The following is a 20,088-nucleotide window of genomic DNA, read 5'->3' as shown; positions in this document are numbered from 1 at the left end:
CAGCATTAAAGTTAACATTTAAGAAAGAATAACATCTTCATCCTCTACAGTCGTACTGAAGAAGACTATTAAACTCGCTGTACTCAGTCTAGTCAAAACTTTAATTCATCAGCTTTTAAAGAAGTGGAAGAAAATTCCCTTTAAAAATCAGGAAGTACTGTAAGATCGTGACAACTGATAACTATTAATTGCACAGAGAAGAGGTTTTGCAACGCATCTGAACAAAAGCCACTTCTTCCTATTATTTGTATTTCTAAAGAGCACATTTAAAAAAAAAAGGTTATTTCTCAGAGTTATAGTTCCTTGTTTGTCTGTCTTTCAGATACGGTCCAGTGCCAAGAGACTGAACGAGAGGAGGTGAGCTGGGAGATGGTTTCAGGCCACAGCTTAACATAACTTTTTGAATTAGTTTGAACATTTACCCCAAAAAAAGCATTAAGTTCTTTGTCTAAAGAAGTTAATGCAAATAACAAAAGCAAGGTCCTTAAAAAACACATAAGTGTGTTCTACTGTGACGGTCAGGCTCAAAGTATGCACGGATGTCAGTCAACATACAAAGACTGAAAAGTGTTTCAAAGTCATAATATAGATGTCTTTTTTTCTTTTACAATTGGACACTATAACTTAAATGATTTTGTAATCATTCAGCAAACTTATCACATCCTCCCATCAGTAAGTTAACTGCTCCTGAAAGTACAAGTCCATGTTATTCTATATTTTTTACAAATTCCATAAAAAGGCAAAAAGCAGAGCTTTCTTTGTTCCCAACTCAAACATGATTTAACGCTGCATTGGTTGGTGAAATATTTGCATCTGTGGATTAATGCAAATAAGGGAGATTTTACAGCTACATTTCGGTGTGTGAGTACTCAAAATACGGTACCACTTTACAATAAGACTTATAAAAGGTTTACGAATAGTTTTTAATTTATTTATTAATTAGGTTTTGAACACTTTATAAATTATTAATAAGCTTTTATAAGACATGAGATAAACAGGGCGACTGTGACCGGCTGCTTGCCAAATAGTGATCCCACATTTATCTGTACTGCTAAGCCTTATATTGGCTACCTAGCTTACTTCGTCTCCTTCATCAGCCAGCATCCTTGGTATCTGTTGCTCACTGAGTTGATTCTCGCTAAGTAGCCAATATAAGACTTAGTCATCTTGCCAAATAGTGAGCCTGTGTTGATGTATGCAAACTATGTTAGAACTGTTTTATAAATGGTTGTTAATGATTAATAAAGTGTTTACAACCTAATTAATAACCTAATTATAAACCCTTTATGAATCCTTTATAAGGGTAGTCTTATTGTAAAGTGGTACCGAAAAGACTGAGTGTATATATATGTATATATACATAACTAAACAATGCCAATGTTCATTATATTCAACTACGGTAGTGCCACCTTTCTTTCTTTTTTAAACATCAGAAATGTGATCGTCAATCTTCTCAATGTTGCTACACAGCTGCAAATATCATCACTGCCTTTACAAAATAAATGTTAAACTAGTGTTTACTGATGTGATATGTTGCATAGGTGGGATACTAATAACCTTTCAAAGACAAGTTACTGTGCAAAGACTTCAAGCCAATATATAAGGCGAACAAATAACAATAATTCACTGAGAATAGACCAATACATTTATACATTAGGTTTAAACAATAATGCTCTAAAACACTGAGTAATAACAAGAACAGTTCAAGAGGTGCATTTCTAAATGTTAAAGATATAAACATTGGATTAGAGACGGCCTCCATGCTCTCTACAGTCTGATGGTGTCATGGAGATGAGTCAGCAGCAGGCAAAAGTTTCATGATTACTTTCCAAAATGTAAACGTTTCAGGAAGAAAGTTCAAACTGATTATCCTCAGGTAACTGGAGTGGGGCAGGAAACTTCAGGGGCAGCAAAGCAAAGACAGCATTTAACAACATTTACAGGGTGAGAGGCTGGCCTGCAGGGCTGATCAGGTAAAGTGGAAACAGGTGAGCAGGTTACGTCATTCACCGGACGGGACGCTGAGCAAGCGCTCTCACTGCGCATGCTCAGACTTCACTCAACACTCTAGTTTGATTTGCAGCGTTTGCTGAGAAAAATAAAGGATTAACAAACCATTTTCTGAGGAGAGGTTGTGTCAGGGGATTCCCCCTAAACAACATAAGTGTAATGTGTCATTAAATAATTAAAAAGGCAGCTAAATTACTGGCAATTTAACGTCGAGTGTGGATCAGTAACTGCGCATGCGTAGAAACACCAGACGGCGCGTATCCTCATTTTCTTCTTGTCTTAGTTTGTGGTGCTATATTTAATTTTAAATTAATGCATACTTCAGCAGTCAAAACTGTGAAATGGTGTTGATAAAGTAAAAACTAAGCTTACATAAAACACAAAAGATATAACTTTAAACTAATAATTTATTTTGTTTAATAAGGACCTGCAATTATGTTACTCTTAGCTGCCATGAGATAATGGGAAAAAAAACACATCAGATGTTTGCTTTGTAACACATTATAAAAGACTCATTTAGTATTTCTGATTCGCCTTGTTGTTTTCAATTTGTAATGTTGAAATTCAGTGCTTAAGACATTTGATTGCACCAACCATCTGTGCTGTCGGAACACATGAGAACAAAATGAGTTTTTTGGATGTGAAATATAGTAGCATAAGGATTCATATTACATTGTTTACTTTGTTGTGCAGTGACATCTGTTTTCTGTTTAAATTAAGTGTCTAAAATGTGTTCATGCTTTTGAGATAATTACTGTAAGTTATGTTGCCGGTTTATGAAATGATGCATTGGAGCAGAAGTACAGAAACAACATTTCTGTAAATGTTCTCTACTTTGCTTTAAAGCAGAACTTGTTGTTGCAAGTGTCTCTTGCTTAATAAAGGTCAGCATCTTTACAGACCTTACCAAATGTGTTCTTGATTACTAAAGACTTCTTTCATAATAGAAAAATGTATGAGAAACAAACACCCTTCAAAGGAAGTATGAGCTCTTTTTGCAGAATGCGCACTTTTACTTCTGTTACTTTTAAGTAGTTTTTGCTGTACTTCTACTTAAAGGGGCCCTTTTATGCTCACTTTTAGAGTTCATATTTGTATGTAGTGTCTCTACTGTGACATGTCTCCATGCTTGAATGTTCAAAAAGCTCTTTATTTTCCTCATACTGCCTGTGCTGCAGCACCTCTTTTCACCCTCTTTCTGAAACCAGAGCCCAGTCTGCTTTGATTGGCTAGCTGCCCGGCTCTGCTCTGATTGGTCAACTGCCTCGAGATGTCCCGCCCCCTCAGTTTATCACGTACAACAGGGATCACTACATTTTTCCAAGGGCCCAAATTATTCCTAGAGACACTTTCGGGGGCCAGCGATTTTTATATATAGCCCTGAATTTTGAAGTTGTTGACAGTGGAGGGGGGGGGGGGGGGGGGCTAGTGGAGCACGCATATGTACTGTCAAGTCGCCGGAGTGGCGGGGGCTACTGCGGAGCGCAAAAAAGCAGACTCTTCACGCTAATGAAGGATCACTTCTTCTTCAAGGCAGGGAAGGCTACGCAGTACGCAGGCTACTGTCCCGCAGCTGCTGCCTCTCTGTTGGACTCCGGTACTGCACATTACTCACAAGACGTTGTAAAACAAAAATGTGTGGGGGGCGAACGCACTAACCACTCCGCCAGCGCCACAGCGCGTGCCAGATGAGAATGTCTGGCGTGCCACATTTGGCCCGCGGGTCGCCAGTTGATGGTCTCTGACGTACAATGTGTTGGAGCGCAAGCCAATAGATGCGTCTCCAATGTTTTAGTGTCTTAGTGACGAATGGGGGGAACCATTTTTGAAATTAGAGGGGCAATTACTCAACAAACGTTCACTAGAAGTGTTTGCTTTTGCCATCGACAGAAATATCTAATGTTTATTCTTCAACCTTCAATTTTTGTTGTGACTTGTTGCCAGGTGTCGACAGTGGAAACGTGAGTAAGAGTTTAAGAGGGGAAAGCCTTGTTGTCGTCTGAGTTTTTGTTATCTTTTTCAATGTCATGGCATAATATTTAGCTGACTTCAACAATGTGGGTGCATCGCAGGGTTTTACACAATAACAAACAGGCTGTGGATGAAGCGAAAGGTAAAGAAAATGTTTTATTTCTCTGTAGGATCCTTGCCATAGTGTTGTTAGTGGTAAAAACAAGCACTTTAAGTGGACGTATATTGACAAACCTCTATTGCCTCGGGCCGTTTAGTGGCTGCCCTCTGCAAGGCATCGCTCAATACTTGACCAATTTCCCAAATTGTTGTCAGTATTACTCACTTAGAAAAACAAATGTTTAGACAAGGTTGAAAAATACCAAAGTTCTTCTTCTAGCATGGTCCTTGGTAGACCAACAAACACACAACAACACAGACTATAACATCACTGTTGTTCCACATGTGCTACAATGCTTTTACTGACTATATTCTTCAGTATATCAGTGAATCATGACCCAAACACGATAAGTAAAAAGGCAGCAGACCTTCCCGCTCAGAAAGGAAAACACAAACGTCACTATGAGACTGTTTGAATATTTTTTTATTCCAAAAGAAGATTGTGTGTCTATAGGTTTTGAACAACAGGGCGATCTCTCTGCAGAGCACCATTGCACCTCCGTCCCAACCCCAACACCTCCCCCCCCCCCTTCACCCACAATCACACTATAGAACCTCTTGCTCTTTAATAGGAATAATAACAACAATTTCATCATAATATTCATCATCAGTTTTAATAATCCATTTAGCACTAGTATAGAAATATGAAAAAATACCAAAGAAAAGAACATAAAAATAAACAAAAAAGCTTTGTTTTGTGGAGTGACTGCTCAGACACCCCGTCTGATTTGTTTTGTGACCCTCCCTTACCTTCATACTAGAAGTTATACAAACAAACAATATTCTTTTTAACCTTCATCTTGCCTCTAGTAAACGCTTCCAGCTGATGTTTTGAAGCCGTAGATGGACCCTTATTCGTTGTCTATGTGCAGCTGTCACATATCAAGTTTGTGAATTCGTACCACAACAAACCAAAGTGAACACAGGCAAGAGACAAAATTGAAAACAACAGTGGGTTTACAACCTTTGGACAACAAGGGAATTGGAAATGAAGGTGTGTGTGTGTGTGTGTGTGTGTGTGTGTGTGTGTGTGTGTGTGTGTGTGTGTGTGTGTGTGTGTGTGTGTGTGTGTGTGTGTGTGTGTGTGTGTGTGTGTGTGTGTGTGTGTGTGTGTGTGTGTGTGTGTGTGTGTGTGTACTGTGACTTCTTGTGGAAAGGGGTTGGCTCCGGTTGCCTTGTCAGCATTCAGAACACAAAGGGAGAGGTAAACAGAGAGAAACTGAATCCAGGCCGGCGTCTGCTGACAGAAATCATTCGTAGAAACAGCATAATGTGTGCAAACAATGTTATCATTCATTATCTGGAGCACAACACTGTCGACAAATCTGTTTCCCGGCAAAATGCATAATTTCATACGGCAATGCAACGTTTGCCCAGACAACACTGCCATGTATTTTTTTGTATAACCCAGGGGGAATTGTGAAGGGCTGAACTGGTGGGTTTCTATTTTACATTGTATGACTGCTGAATATGGATGGGTGGGAAGTGAGGGATCGTAGTCCTGCTTTTTGGTCGGATCTGAATTGAAAGCATGTCACCCCTCGGTTAAATGTGAAGCAGTTTGTAAATGCATGTGTTTTAGAGGAAACTCATGGGTGTCAAGAGGTCTTTCAAGAGGGGGAAACACGGGGCCAGAAAACATATTAAAGAAATAAAAACAAGTTCATGAAGTTCAATTGAGAATCAGCTGTTGAAAAGCATTACATTCATACAATCTGCTGTCAGGAAATCAAACCATAAAAGACAAACACTAAGAAAAACACAGCCAGGATGACGGGGAGACGTTTCATCAGATTACCCTCATGTTTCTTTTTTGGAGCAATAGTTGCTTACTATATCTAAAAGAGTGTGTCAAAACGCCTCTTAGTTTAGTGAATCACTTTACAGCGAGTATGTTGGGAGCTGATTAGATAACTGATTCAATAAACCCTCAGACACTGATGAGTCAATGACCTGCGGTGCAGCAAATGCTAATACAGCACTTGATATGTCATATCAAAAATATATATATATATACTATGGGATAATGGACTATTGTGCAAAATAAATCAGGACATTTACTTCTGAAGGGACACTCACACAGAGGGGTTGAACCACAGAGGACACACACTGCAGAAAACACAACTCATTAGTAGTTTAGACCTCAAGGATACTACTTTTTATGTAAGCATTCATTTTATTCCGTTCTGATTAATATCGGGTGATGGCCCTGGCGCTTTTATCACTTTCAGTGTTTACGAAAAAACTTTACTTTCTAACTTCTCTTAAAAATGGGCACCATTACGTAGTTTCCTCAGAAAAGAGAAACAGTCATGAGAAAACGTGGCTCAAAGCAACGGTGTGACTTCTTTGTGTGTATTGTAATGGTTTTTATTGTTGTGTTCAATAGAAATCCATTGCATGGAGTTATAAAATGTTACACGCTAATGATAATTATAAGTCTGATCATTTTATCAATTCATTGGTGGTTTTGGTCTTCGAGCTGGATGTGTGGACAATAGGAGAATTATAGATTCAAACCAGCCTTTTTCTTGAATGCTCTATGTAATTATACCACATGCTGGGAACACAGTGGCAACTTCGGGGATTGAGAATCTGGCAACCATGTAAAGTATGCTCTTAATGATCACCGGTAATCAAAAGTGTGCAGAAGTGGAAATGAAAGGCCTAGAAATCTGCAAATCCACCAGTGAATTCCCTTTAAGCCCCGTGGCTAATAAAGTGTAGTGTTTGGATCTAGCTGAGCAGTAGGGCTGTAACATTAACAGCATCATTAGACTAGCTTCTCTTCCCAGGCGCAGTGCTACAAAAAAACATGTATTTATTCTAAATCTATTTATCAGCATGTTTCTCTGTGTTCAACCCCCCCTCCCGAACGAGTCCCCAGCCATAGAGGGGAGTAATTAGGCGATCAAAAGCTTGAAACAGTATTGACGAGGCTGTGTTGAGTCTATCAGCCTGGCAGGAGCCAAGTTGCTAAACCGAGAGGAGAAGGAGCTGGAGCCCGCTGGCGCGTTAACAAGCGCCTTAAAAGATGCCCAGAATTAACAGATCAGGACAGATCTAATAATGGAAGTAGTTCAGCGAAAGATTTCTCATTCAAATTCAGTGGTGTCCTTTTCCCTCGCTGCCTGTTTTCTGTCTCATCCCTCTCTGGTCCCCTATCGCTCCTGCCGGGCTCTGCCTCTCTATCTCCTCTACGCTGTGTGAGCAGAGGTGAAAAAGGAGTCAAGGCTTGGCAAGTGTTACCCGGGATAACGAGGGACATTCATTTCACATTTCAAAACCTCTTACGTCTGATTATCTAACATTTGTAGAAGGGCGCTGTTGCAGGGAACATGGTTCTCCTCACTTTAAAGTATTTAAAGACACATTTAAAGACACATTTTTTTACAAACACACACACAGTGTAAAGAAAGGCAGACAGTTTCCTCTGCTACTGTTTGCATTTTGTCTTTTCAATCCAGCTTCCAGCTACGGGTCACAGGGAGGGACACAAAACTCTCCAACACAATAAGCCGCAGTCGAGTTCCTTACTTTGTCATAATCCACCGTATTGTCACATGTAGTCTGTACTTAACTCTGTAATTCCCACTTAGAACAATGGTAACAAAACGAGAGAGACAACAAAAGAAAAGAAACAACAGGAAATAATTCTCTGGAAGTCTTTTAGTTGCGGTTTTAAATCACATACGGATACAGTATGTCCTCCAACAAGGCTTCATTTTAAGAGAGGGGGTATTTAGAGTCTGTGGAAGAAAGCCAGCGCCCTCACATCTGAAGGTGAAGTGAGAGGGGGAGGAAGGAGAGAAACAGGAAGCCAATGGAAACCATCAGCTGGTCATGTGTGTTTCCGCTCAGATGTGTCCAAACTGAACTGTTAATGGGAGTTTATGACAGAAGCTGGACCGACCGCCTCACAGCATTCAGGTCTATCACGTGTTCCCTCTCCTTATAAAGGTCGTCTCATTTTCTATTGGCTCAGATCTTTTTTCTCCCTCCATCCCCCCCTCTTTTTGTCCTCCGATACATTTCTCAGGTGGAAACAAGCAGTGTTTCTCTCAGCAACACAAATATTCCTCCGTCACCCCCCCCCTCCGCTCCGCTGCTCTCAGTCCTGGTCGCCCAGCAGGTCTGTGGTGTTGCTGTTCTGTGGAGGAGGGAGGGGTCTGGAGGTGTGTAAGGGGGTGCCGTGGTGTAGCTGCCTCGGGCTGGGCCCCCCTGCGCCCTCACTGTCTGTGTTGGATGAGGATGGGGGCGGGGGTGGGGGTAGCCTGGGCAGGGGGGCCGATGACGGGGGTATTCTGGTGGAGGTGGACCCTAAGGTGCCCGATCTCAGGCTCTGGATCCTCCGGCACTCCTGGCAGATCCGCACGTGGGCGCAGCTGCGGGCGGGCAGCATCACCGGGGTGGGGGCCGGTGGAGGAGGAGGGGTGGTGTTGGCTCCCAGGGGATCATCGAGGATCCGCTGGGGACCGGGGCCCAGGTCAGGGGCTCCCGAACCTCCAGCTCCGCCCGTCAGAGGCCCGGCTCCGCTGTACAGCTTCCCGTTGCTGAGGCGCATCTCCCGCACCAGGCGCAGCGGGCGGGGGGCGCCCAGCGCGATGCGGGCGGGGTTACGCAGGGCCGCCGAGCTGTTGAGGGGCCGACGGCGACGCATACGGGAACTCTTCTTACAGGAGACGGCGTTTCTGAACTCGGTGATCATCTCCTGACAGACAGACACCTGGAGGAGGGAAAAGGAAGGAGGGAGGAAAGGAGGGAAGGAGGGAAGGAGGGAGCGCCACAGACACAAAGTGGGCAGGCCGCAGAACAAGGCGGTGGTGAGGCGGGACGTAAAGAAGAGGGGAAACGAGGAAATACAAAAGAAAAAGCAACAGAAAAAGAGGCGGGATCAAGGCAGAGAGACAGTGAGGGTTGGTGGAAGAAGAGTCGCAGAAGAAGCGAAGGCACAGAGATCGACAAATGGAGGGATGGTGTCGGGACAGAAATGAGGAGGCGATGGGGGAGGATGAGGAGGTGGATAGAGATGGGAGAATATCCAAGGAGCAGAGAGAGTTATTACAATCCAACCACACAAAACACCCAAATGTTGTTTAGTTTATGGGCACTTCATTATGGCACTATGAACGGACAGGCTGCAAACTCAGGTGCACAGACGCAAAGGCACACACACCCTCACACACACACACACACACACACACACACACACACACACACACACACACACACACACACACACACACACACACACACACACACACACACACACACACACACACACACACACACACACACACACACACGGATATTTGTATCATTCCAGCATGACCAATGTTATTTGCAAACACGACGGCAACAATCCACTACAGACAAACCACATTTCCGTCGAAATCATAATTAAAAAAAAGTAATGTGCTCACATAAACAGAAACAATACTCGTTATCGGAGAACAGACACTGATGACAGGAGGTGTGTGTGTGTGAGGGATAGAGGGGGACGCACAGTGAAATGGGTGAGAAGTAATCCAAGAATGGATACGAGGAATACCAGCGTACATGTGAGGCATGTAAAAGAAGATACATCATGACATTTAATGCCAGGGAATAAGATCACACTGCTTATCTATAGCAAGCAAATATTGCCATCTCTCAATATTGCTTATCGGTACCATCAACATTAGCTCACGAACACTTGCTGCCATACTGTTAAACACCAAACACTAACAAAGGGCACAATGACTTCAAAACAGGCAGGACATGCAAAGTCAAATCAAATCCTTGTATTAGTTGTAAACATTTCGGACAGTTGAGGGGCCGCATACTTGATCATTCCTCTCATCTCAACATGCACGTTAGACCTCAAGTGTAAGAGCACCCACAAACACATGGAGGCAAAAGCTGAGAGAAATCTACTGAGTCTCACACACACACACACAAAACAACATAATCAAAAGGGTTGGCGGGATGCCATGGGAACCTACTGGGGTGTGTCTGTGGGGTCGGCGAGGGCAGGTATGGGGGCATACCTCATCGGTGTCTGCAGAGCGGCGTGTCGACCACACGAACTCCATAATGGCCACAAACACGGCGATGATGAGGCCACAGATCAGAACCACAAAGATGCCCCCAATGTTCTCCATGCCCAGACCTGAGAGGGGGCAACAGGGGACACACATTAGGACCAGCTTTCAAAATGACTAATCACGACACAGCCTGGGAAATAGATGTGTTTTCACAGGCTGTGTCGTGCTCTTACTGGAGTAGTGTAATAACAAACTGAGCTGGTGAACAGCCAGAGATCCACCTCCTGTAATGTAGTCTAAATCTAACAGCAACACCCTCACCAATGATACGATACGATGATATTTCACGATTATAATTTGTCTTGCATCATAGCAGCTCCACTTGCAATGTCAACAAGGATAAATACCAGGAAAAGAAACAGGGAAACAGACATTTAACATCACATTACGATCGAATGCTCAAGACCCTCTAACGTAGATTTGGCTGGGGTTTGACTCTGCATTTAATGTTGAGAGTTGTAGAGGCAACATGGTGCAGAGATTGCAGAATCAAGAGCATGAAATGTTACACACAGACGCAGACAATATTTGGACAGGAAAAACAAGAAACCAGGTGAAGTGGAGAATACTGATCTGCAGTGTGCAGCCGAGCAGCGTGCTTCAGGATTTTCAAAATGATTATGGGAAAGGTTTTTTGCTGAGTACACTCAACCAGCAAGCAAAAAACAAGTTTGATACAGAGAACAGTCATGGCCAGCTAAACTGAATTGCTGTGAGCCCGACTGTGTATGTCAAACGTTGGCTTAAGGATGGTTGAAAGGCATTTTAGTTTTAACTTCAATACAAGTTATATTGTTAATCACATGACTGTGTGCTGCCAACTAGCCTCTCTAAAGCTCGCCACTTTACCATTTTAGTTTTGTGTACAGAACAAACAGGGTATAAAATGAAGGTCTCCACTTTAGAGCAATTTCTTCATTTCCAGGCTTCATGCTAAGCAGCCGCTGAGTGCTTTCAATCTTCTCAACTATATCTCAGCAAGAGAGCGACTGAGAACATTTCTGAAAATGTCAAAGTACTCCTTTATGTCTGGGGAAATTACTCAAGAGACCTCGCTCTCGTTATATCGCATCGGGCTTGGAGACCACCATTTCTTAATCGACAGGTTGTGAAAAAAACTGCAGGAAGTTTGAGAGACTCGGCATAACAACTCAGGCAGGGTCGAAGTGAGTTGCCTACAAAAATGTCTCGATTTTATATAAACGCTCAATCCATCCGCTGTACTTTGATTTCCATGACACAAACTTATTTCCTTATATATATTATAAATAAAACAATATACGTATGTAAATCAGATACCAGTATTTTTAAGTGACAGGAAGAGATGGAGATAAAAAAAACAGTTAAAGGTGGGGTAGGTAAGTTTGAGAAACCGGCTCGAGATACACTTTTTGTTATATTCCATGGAATGCTCTTAACATCCCGATAGCAATGAATATCTGAAGTGCTTTGACAAAAAATCCATAAAAAATATCATCTGTGGAAGCCGTAGTGCTGTAAAAAGCACGACCAATCATCTGAGCCGGCCCGGCTAAAGTAACTGGATGGCCTACCTGCCTGTCAGCCTTCCATCTGTGCACAAACTTATCTCGTGCCCCTCATTGGTCATGTGCGCGTTCGTGTGTGTTGGAGGAGGGGTAGATTTTTTCCGGCTGTGTATTTTCAAATCCTAGCACACTCGAGCTGGTTTCTCCAAAATTACCTACCCCACCTTTAATAATAATAATCAGCAAATCTACCTCATTGGATAGAACCTCTTTAGCTCTTACACAATCTATTCCCCTTTATTATAATACTGATCATTTCATTAGATCCCTTCCTCTTTACCTTCAGCTCAAATGTCTTCTCTTTCAATTACCTTCAACTTTATGGAAGTGCTGTTTTAATTAAATTACAAACCTTAAATTGATGAAGTGGCTGAATGAATAGTGAAATTATTGCTCCGCTGAACACTGGATATAAACTACCCCTAATGAAGATCAATGAAGAAAGGTATTAACTCTTTTGATTCCAGAGCTACCCCAAACGTTTTCAAACTAGATTTACAGTGCAGTGGCATGAATACTGGGGCTTTTTCATTTATACACACACACACACACACACACACACACACACACACACACACACACACACACACACACACACACACACACACACACACACACATCACACATTAAACACGTGTGAACAGACCGACGCACTCTAATAAAATCCCCATTACACACCACCTGAGACAAACAGGAGACATTTGGGAAAGTAGATTTCGCTAAGCACCCTTCACAAGGACATTAGGTTAGCCATTAGCCATTAGCAGGACTTTAGCAGGGAGTGAGGAGACTATTATGGGGCACATTAGAGAGAAGGAGGGAAAAGGAGACGGACAGCTGCGGTCCACTGACCCTTGGCACGGTGGTCCCCCTCTTTGGGGCATTGGCCTCCCTCCCACCATCTCCTCTTCAGTATCTCCAGCCTGTTATTCTCCTGCAGCTGGAGGATGGCCAGCGAGATCTCATCTCTGAATGGAGACCCTGGGAAATGACAGGAAATCAGGATAAGAGCGAGTGGTGGAGGACGAAGAAGAAAAAAGGGGCTGCACAAGAGCCCGTTACAAGAGAAGGGGGTTATTTCAGACGAGGAGAAAAACACAAGTGAAGTGTAAGAGAAAGGGAGCAGGAATCACACGGATAGATTGGCTGTTGCAGCCTCAAGATGGCTACGAGTGATTTTACTCTGAGAATAAAGAGAGGATTAGAAAGAGATAAAAGAGTGAGATTACAACCAGACCGAGCCAGTGGTACAGCTGCTAGTCAGACAGCATACAAAGCATGGCATGAACTAGATACAGTAGAGGAGAAAGGGAACATTTAACGGCACCAGGAAAGGCAAATATTCTTTGTCAGTTATAGTTTTATGCAGACATGCGGATAACCAGCGGTGTGAGCACCTGCACTGCTCAATGCTCGACAGTGTGTTCTGTACATTGTGACAAGAATGGTGTTTCTAGATTACCTATTCGAGTCGTTCCTTCTCTGGGAGGCGATACAAATCACTTCCCACCATGACAAACCTCTTCAAAAATATAATAATTGAATTCCCCACAGCAATACAGAACCCGAGCTCCTACAGCTACAATCTTAGACTCCCCTCCGAGCGACTTGTGCTAATTTAGTTGAGTATTTGATTGTGGATTTTCACATGTTTTCTCTCCATCCAGAGGAAAATGTGCAACGTCTAATATCTGTGTGCAGCCATCAAGGTGAATACAATTAAAGGAGTAGTTAAATATATGCTTATTCGCTTTCTTGCCAACACTTAGATGACAACATTAATACCACTCACTTTTAAATGTGAAATTGAAGCTTCAGCCAGGAGACGATTAACTAAGCTGGACACATCTACACTGGCTGAGTCCAAATGGTCAAATAAAATCTGTCGACCAGCAGCTAAAGCCAAGACATTTCCATTTGATATCTTGCGTGCTTACTTGCAGAAAGAACATGGAAACACAACAATTAAAAGTCCAGTATTACTAATGAAACCACATTGTATGAAGCTATGGACAAACCAAAGCCGTTACGACCCGTCCACACGGCGGCGTGCCATTCACTTTTAATGGGGTGACGTCACGCTTTGCCGAACTGCATTGTGGGAGCGTTGCTTCGCTTTGCTCACGTTGCTCGCTTCAAAAGTTGAGCAATGTTCAACTTTTGAAGATTCGGCAGAAGCGTCAGCCAATCAAATCATATGCCGGTGCAACCTAGCCAATCAAACCGTGTGCTTGTGTGTCCGGGGCGGGAGATTCATGTGATTGGTTGTTGGTCGAGTTTCAGACAAGCTCACCGGCAAGCTTCAACGCACGCCGCCGTGTGGACGCTGCGTTATGCTAAGCTATACTCGTCTCCTAGCTGTAGAGTATATGAAGCGTATCAAGAGGGATGAATGTGTCAAACAATTTCTTTAAATGTAACTATGTTTAAAGGTTAGAGAGAAAACAAGAAACTCAGGGACATTTCTATCCCACAGGCAATAAGACCAGACTCTCTGAAGCGTTACCATAGATATGTTTATATATATACATATAAACATCTTGATTACAGCACAAAGTTCAGTTTTATCTTGTTCTCTTTTACATATAAATATATGGTGCATTTTACTTGCACCATTATATCCCCGGCTCTATTTTATTTCCCTTCTTTATGTCTTACTGTTAGTATACTGCTGTACGTTGCATTGTTGGACGTTCATTGCCAAAAAACGACCTCGTAGCCGTTGTGCATGTGACAATAAAGGCTTTGAATCATAAATGGTTTGCTTTTCGTGGACCAACTCTGATCTTAAATTCTGTATAAGACCTTCCTCTCCTCTTGCTGTCGCCCAATGACTGCGTTTGCTCTTCATGCTCATGGACACACTCAGCTTTTTCTTTCTTTGCACTTTTGGTCTTCCTCTTCTTCGTTAGTATGGATCACTGTGATGCAGTGACACAACCTCTGAGCTAAACAACATTTAAAAAAAAATCTCCAGAAGAGCCGGACGTGTGTGGAAAAGCAATTAACTGCAGTTTCATTACTTCCAGTTGCAATACTTACTAATCCCTCAGATACAAACTAAATCAAGCACGTACAAGACACTTTTCAGACGTAATCTCTCCCCATCAGGATACTACACGTGTCTGTTTAGCATAATTGATCTCATGCAGGTGTTTCTGACTCTCCAACAGTCAATTACGTTTGTTTTGTTGTTCTCGAGGTTTATAGAGAAAGACCTATAATATCAGCATTTCTACACAAGTGTAGGTACTCAGTGTTTCTGCCAGACCAGGGCTGAGGGCGTCCACCCGAGAGAGAGTCACGTGACTTGAATTTTGAATTGAGCCGTCCCTTATAGTAGATAATATCTCTTCACGTTAGTGATGGGAATTACGGCTCTTTTTAGTGAGCCGGATCATTTGGCTCGGCTCACTAACAAGAAGAGCCGGCTCCTTTTACCACAGTTTACCACGGAGCCTCAGTTTTGCCGCTGCGAGGCTCCGGCGCTCGCAGTTCACGCGCATGCTCCACCGCTCATCGCGTCCAAATCGCGCACGTTCCGTGTTGTCCCGTGGCAGGCACCGTGGGTTCAATACTCAGAAAATAATCCCAATAGGCTCCTTTGCCCCTCCAACAGTGGGATGTCCTTGTCTTTTTTCCTTTTCGTCATTTCAAGCAATCTTTTTTTTTTGTTGGGCGCCCTCGGCTCGAGTTCAGGCCGTTCCGAGCTGAATAAGGCCGTCAAATGATGGCAAGACGCCCCCCTGGCGGAAACACTGGGTACAGTATGTGTTATCTTCTTAATTTATTAAAATACAGTGACACTACTAAGAGAGAGATAAGAATGGGGAGGGTGATGAACCCCTCTTTAATGGTCACACATGCAGAGCACACAGCACATAGTGAAATCTGTTCTCTGCTTTTAACCCATCCTAGTACCAGGAGTCTAGCACTGGGCAGTGGGCAGCTATTGTAGAGCGCCCGGGGAGCAATGTGAATGGGGGGGAGGGGGGTGTCCGATGCCTTGCTCAAGGGCACCACGGCAGGGCAGGAGGTGAACTGGGACCTCTCCAAGTAGAAGTCCACACTCCATATTTAGGTCTGGTCGGGGACTTGAACCGGCGATCCTACGGCTCCCAGTCCAAGCCCCTACTGACTGAGCCACTGCCAGACTGATCATAACAGACATAGATATACGTTTACCTCCCTGGTACTGCACTGCATGTCTACTGCAATGTCTTTGTTTTGACCAATCATTTAACAAAAGTCTGTAAGTGAGTTGTGTAACAGTGCATCAAGAGTTTGCTGAAGTTCATGTCTGATTTTAATAAAGCTTGAGATCTGAGCAGAATACATTTCAGAGAGTGACAGAATTATTTTATTGTCTGATACTTACAGACACTTTAAGTTTTCCCATTTAGCTTTTTCTTTGCTGTGGTTTCCATCTTAAGTGTAATCTCTTGTAATCAGAAACTGCAAGAATATCAATGAATCAGATGTATTGTCTAATATCACACTCAGGGGTCTTTACAGGCTGTAGAGTACACACCCCTCTCTGTCCTTACACCATTGACGCGGACGAGGGAAAACCCCCCAAAAGAAACCCCATAATTAAATCACTGTAATCTCACTCCTTTAACACTTTAACTAATGCATGCAACTCAACAACAGTAAGCTGTGCAAGATGAAACGAAGGGGAAATATCTTTGCTTTTTCCTCGGGTCAAAAACGGTATATCTTATCTCTCAGAATAAAACACCCAAATGAAGAAGTCTATTTAATAATAACAAAGTTAAAATGAACGCACTTTGTGATGCTGCTACATATTGAGGGTGAAGCATTAAAGGATAGCCATTAGTGTTTGGACATAATCACCAACATAATATCACTGCTCTCTGTTTAAAGATTCATTAAACTGCTCTTTCTAACCACTGAAGACCAGTATCTAAGTGTTTTAGTGCTATATTTAAGTAAACTCAGAGGCCCATGCATTATTTAATATGTTGTTGTCTATTCTTTTGAATTAATTCACAAGCCTTGAAACAGGTCCAAAAATATGATCTCGTGAGGCTTCTTTGCACTGGTTGCCTGTTGTTGATTTTAAGATAGATTTCTTCGTTAATAAGCGATAATCAAACACATGACAGTTGTGTTTTTTGACCGTCCGTGACCTTTAATCCCCCGAGAGGACAATCTGACCCTCAGATCTTCAGGCATGACTGGGTGGTTTGCTGCAGGAGCGTGTAGGCGTTGAAATGCTCTGCCTGAAATTGCCACTGATTAAATCAATATGGATGTTTTTCAAAAGGCTTCAAAGACTTGTGACGGTTAGATTAACATGTTTTAAACCATTTCTATCAATCGTCTTTGCTTTTTATAGTGTGATTACATACATTCTCTTTCAAAATAGCAAATATAGTAAAGGATAAAGTTACCAGATAAGAGCATCAGCAATAATGTGTGATCCCTGATTGTGATTACTCATCTAATAGTGTCAATAGGGTTCGTACACTTTTTCACCAATGATTTTCAATGACTTCTCCATGACCTTTACCTAATTTTCCATGACCAAAAACATTACTCTTTCTCAGCGGCACCACTGGAAACGGTTTATTTTAACATGGAGCAGGAAAATAAGGTCTGAAACATGTTGAGCCTATCTAAAACAAATCCAATAGGCTTACTAGCTTCTACACGCTAACGCAACTCAAATCTCAACTCAAAACACCTCGTCAGTTAAAAGCCATTTTACGTTTCATTACGATACCATACAGTATTTATTATCATTATAGTATTACTATTTCGGCGATTAGATAAAATATAAATTATATTTGATGCAACTTTAGTTACATTTCCATGACTTTTCCAAAACTTTGGTGGAAATATTGTTTTCCAGAACTTTTCCAGGACCTTGAATTAGCATTTTGAATTTCCAGGACTTTTCCAGGACCTGGAATTAGCATTTTGAATTGCCATGACTTTTCCAGGACCTTGAATTAGCATTTTGAATTTCCATGACTTTTCCAGGACCTGGAATTAGCATTTTGAATTGCCATGACTTTTCCAGGACCTGGAATTAGCATTTTGAATTTCCATGACTTTTCCAGGACCTTGAATTAGCATTTTGAATTTCCATGACTTTTCCAGGACCTGGAATTAGCATCTTGAATTTCCATGAATTTTCCAGGACCTGGAATTAGCATCTTGAATTTCCATGACTTTTCCAGGTTTTCAATGACCGTAAGAACCCTGATACATTATATATATAACATATTGAGGGTATGTTTCTGCAGAATGAGTCGTTTCAACTTTTTATATTGCAACTACATTTTGCTGAAGATACCTCTGTACTTTTTTCAGAGAATTTGAACGTGAGACTATTTTTTAAACTTGAAATGGAGTATTCTAACATTTAAGTATGGGTAATTTTAGTTAAGTTAAGGATCTACATTTTTCTTCCACTCCTGTATGACAAACAACTCCGCTTTCCTAAAGAGAGTTTACCCTGGCAGCGTTTTGAATCATTGATATGCAAAGCCCTGCGCTCCATCTTTACACTTATTTGATGTTTTACTTGGCAGTTATTTACATTATGGGCTGCTACAGGCATGTATGTTTTAAAGATGTGTTATTACCCAGTGGCATGCCGATGCCGTAGCCCTTGGTGTCCAGCAGGCCTCCGATCTTAGTGAGGTTGCAGTTGAGTCCGCGGTGGTACTCGTTCATGGCGCTCTCCATCAGGAAGGCGTATTTAGAGTTGACCACGCGGGCGATGCCCTCCTCGGTGCTTTTCACAAACACACTGGGCTGCTTGGAGTTCATGTAGTTCCACATCCGCTGGTAGGTCTGGTACCGGGAGTTCTGCAGAGGAGCACAACAAACGAGAATGAAATACTGATGTCAGATATGTGTTCTTGCACTCATTCGTCTTTGAAGGAAAAATGAGGTCAGGTGCTCAAAGACGCTTTACAGATATAGTGAAAAGAAAAGAAAGGAACAACAAATAAATATATCGTTGAAGTTAAAGTCAAATAATACAAAATCAATCAAACATTAAAAGCCAGATTGAAGAGGTGAGTTTTTGAAGGTGGTGAGGTCAGTGCAGTCAAAATAGCGAGGCGAATCAAGGCTACAGATTATTCCCACATGGCGGAGCCGATGCATCATCTTTCATAAGGGTGGAGGTAAATCAGGAGGGGGTTTAGCAAATATGGAAAGCTCTAAAACAGGATTAAGTATTTAAAGTGAACAATTACAGGTCGCATCTCTGTGTGAGAAGAAAGGAAGAGTAGACAGCATGTGAGGGTGATAATGTGAGGTGTGTATTGTGGATTAGGCTTTGAGTGGGGTAATGTACTGTAGCACTAACATTGGCTTATATACAGTAGGCAAACAGACCACTCTTTCTTATATCCTCAGTGTGGACGAACACCAGGAGAAGGTAAAGCATAAACACTCACAATTTGGCATGCAGCCATTTCCCATGCATCCACACAAATAAACAAATACATAGTGTTTCCATATACTCACCTACACTCACTCCCACATGCAAACACCGTCACACAAAGACAAAACACACACACACACACACACACACACACACACACACACACACACACACACACACACACACACACACACACACACACACACACACACACACACACACACACACACCCTCTTTGACAAACACAGAGGCTGGAAGCGCTCTCATGAGCAAACACAGGCAGGCAGCCACTTAACAAAATCACAAACAGCCATAAAGAAAACAACAGAGATATAGTATCGTGTGAGGACAACGACTCACTATGGGCACAGCAATAAGAAAACACAACAGTCCACTAAATCACACATGCACAAACAAACCTAAAATCCTCATGAAACATTTACAGAGTTGAAGGATATTCAGGAAATGTCAAATTAGACTGCCGAACTCCCACTGCCATCAAAATCAACATCATTAAAGGTCCCCTATTATGCTGTTTTTCATCCATATATTATAGGTCTCAGATATATACAGAACATGTGTCTGAAGTGTTTGGCTCCAAACACTAAACAGATCATTGCAGCATTACCCATAATCCCCTCTGTTTCAGCCCTGTTTCAAAAGAGTCTCTGTCCGTTTCTCAATCGCGAAGATGCTTGCTTGGTAGCACATGTCTTCCGAGTCACTTCCTTCAGAAGCGAGGCAAGAATCCTTCCTGGCATTCGGAAAACGAAGAGTGGAACAGGCTAGCAAGTGTGCAGGTGTGCGTCATACGAGAGGCCCTGCCTTACATTTTCCGCCAGAGATTTGAGGAAATTGGTCCGTGCGCAAAGCATTGTGGGGATTT

At 42.3% G+C, this 20,088-nt stretch overlaps 2 protein-coding genes across 4 annotated transcripts in view; one reads left to right on the top strand and one right to left on the bottom strand.

Annotated features, from left to right (window-relative positions):
- The window catches only part of LOC307047142 (cell adhesion molecule CEACAM5-like), a 60,490-nt gene extending 57,581 nt beyond the window's left edge, over nt 1–2,909 (top strand). For both annotated transcript variants that reach the window (XM_079693884.1, XM_079693885.1), the window contains one exon: nt 323–2,909. In XM_079693884.1, coding sequence (XP_079550010.1) covers nt 323–347 — 25 coding nt within the window. In that variant the 3' untranslated portion in view covers nt 348–2,909. The remainder of the gene's footprint in view (nt 1–322) is intronic.
- Nucleotides 2,910–4,123: 1,214 nt separating this feature from the next.
- Nucleotides 4,124–20,088, bottom strand: part of grik5 (glutamate receptor, ionotropic, kainate 5) — a 119,234-nt gene continuing 103,269 nt past the window's right edge. Inside the window, exons 19-22 of one of the 2 annotated variants that reach the window (XM_079693882.1) lie at nt 18,391–18,616; nt 12,626–12,754; nt 10,125–10,291; nt 4,124–8,866 (exon numbers count right to left, since the gene is read on the bottom strand). In XM_079693882.1, the coding sequence (XP_079550008.1) occupies nt 8,252–8,866; nt 10,125–10,291; nt 12,626–12,754; nt 18,391–18,616 (1,137 nt within the window). In that variant the 3' untranslated portion in view covers nt 4,124–8,251. The remainder of the gene's footprint in view (nt 8,867–10,124; nt 10,292–12,625; nt 12,755–18,390; nt 18,617–20,088) is intronic. The other variant, XM_079693883.1, reaches the window with a different exon arrangement.

Source organism: Notothenia rossii (assembly GCF_949606895.1).
Source record: "Notothenia rossii genome assembly, chromosome: 7".
Classification (NCBI taxonomy): Eukaryota; Metazoa; Chordata; class Actinopteri; order Perciformes; family Nototheniidae; genus Notothenia; species Notothenia rossii.
The sequence above is the reverse complement of the archived record's forward strand: the minus strand, read 5'-3'. Positions and strand labels throughout refer to the sequence as shown.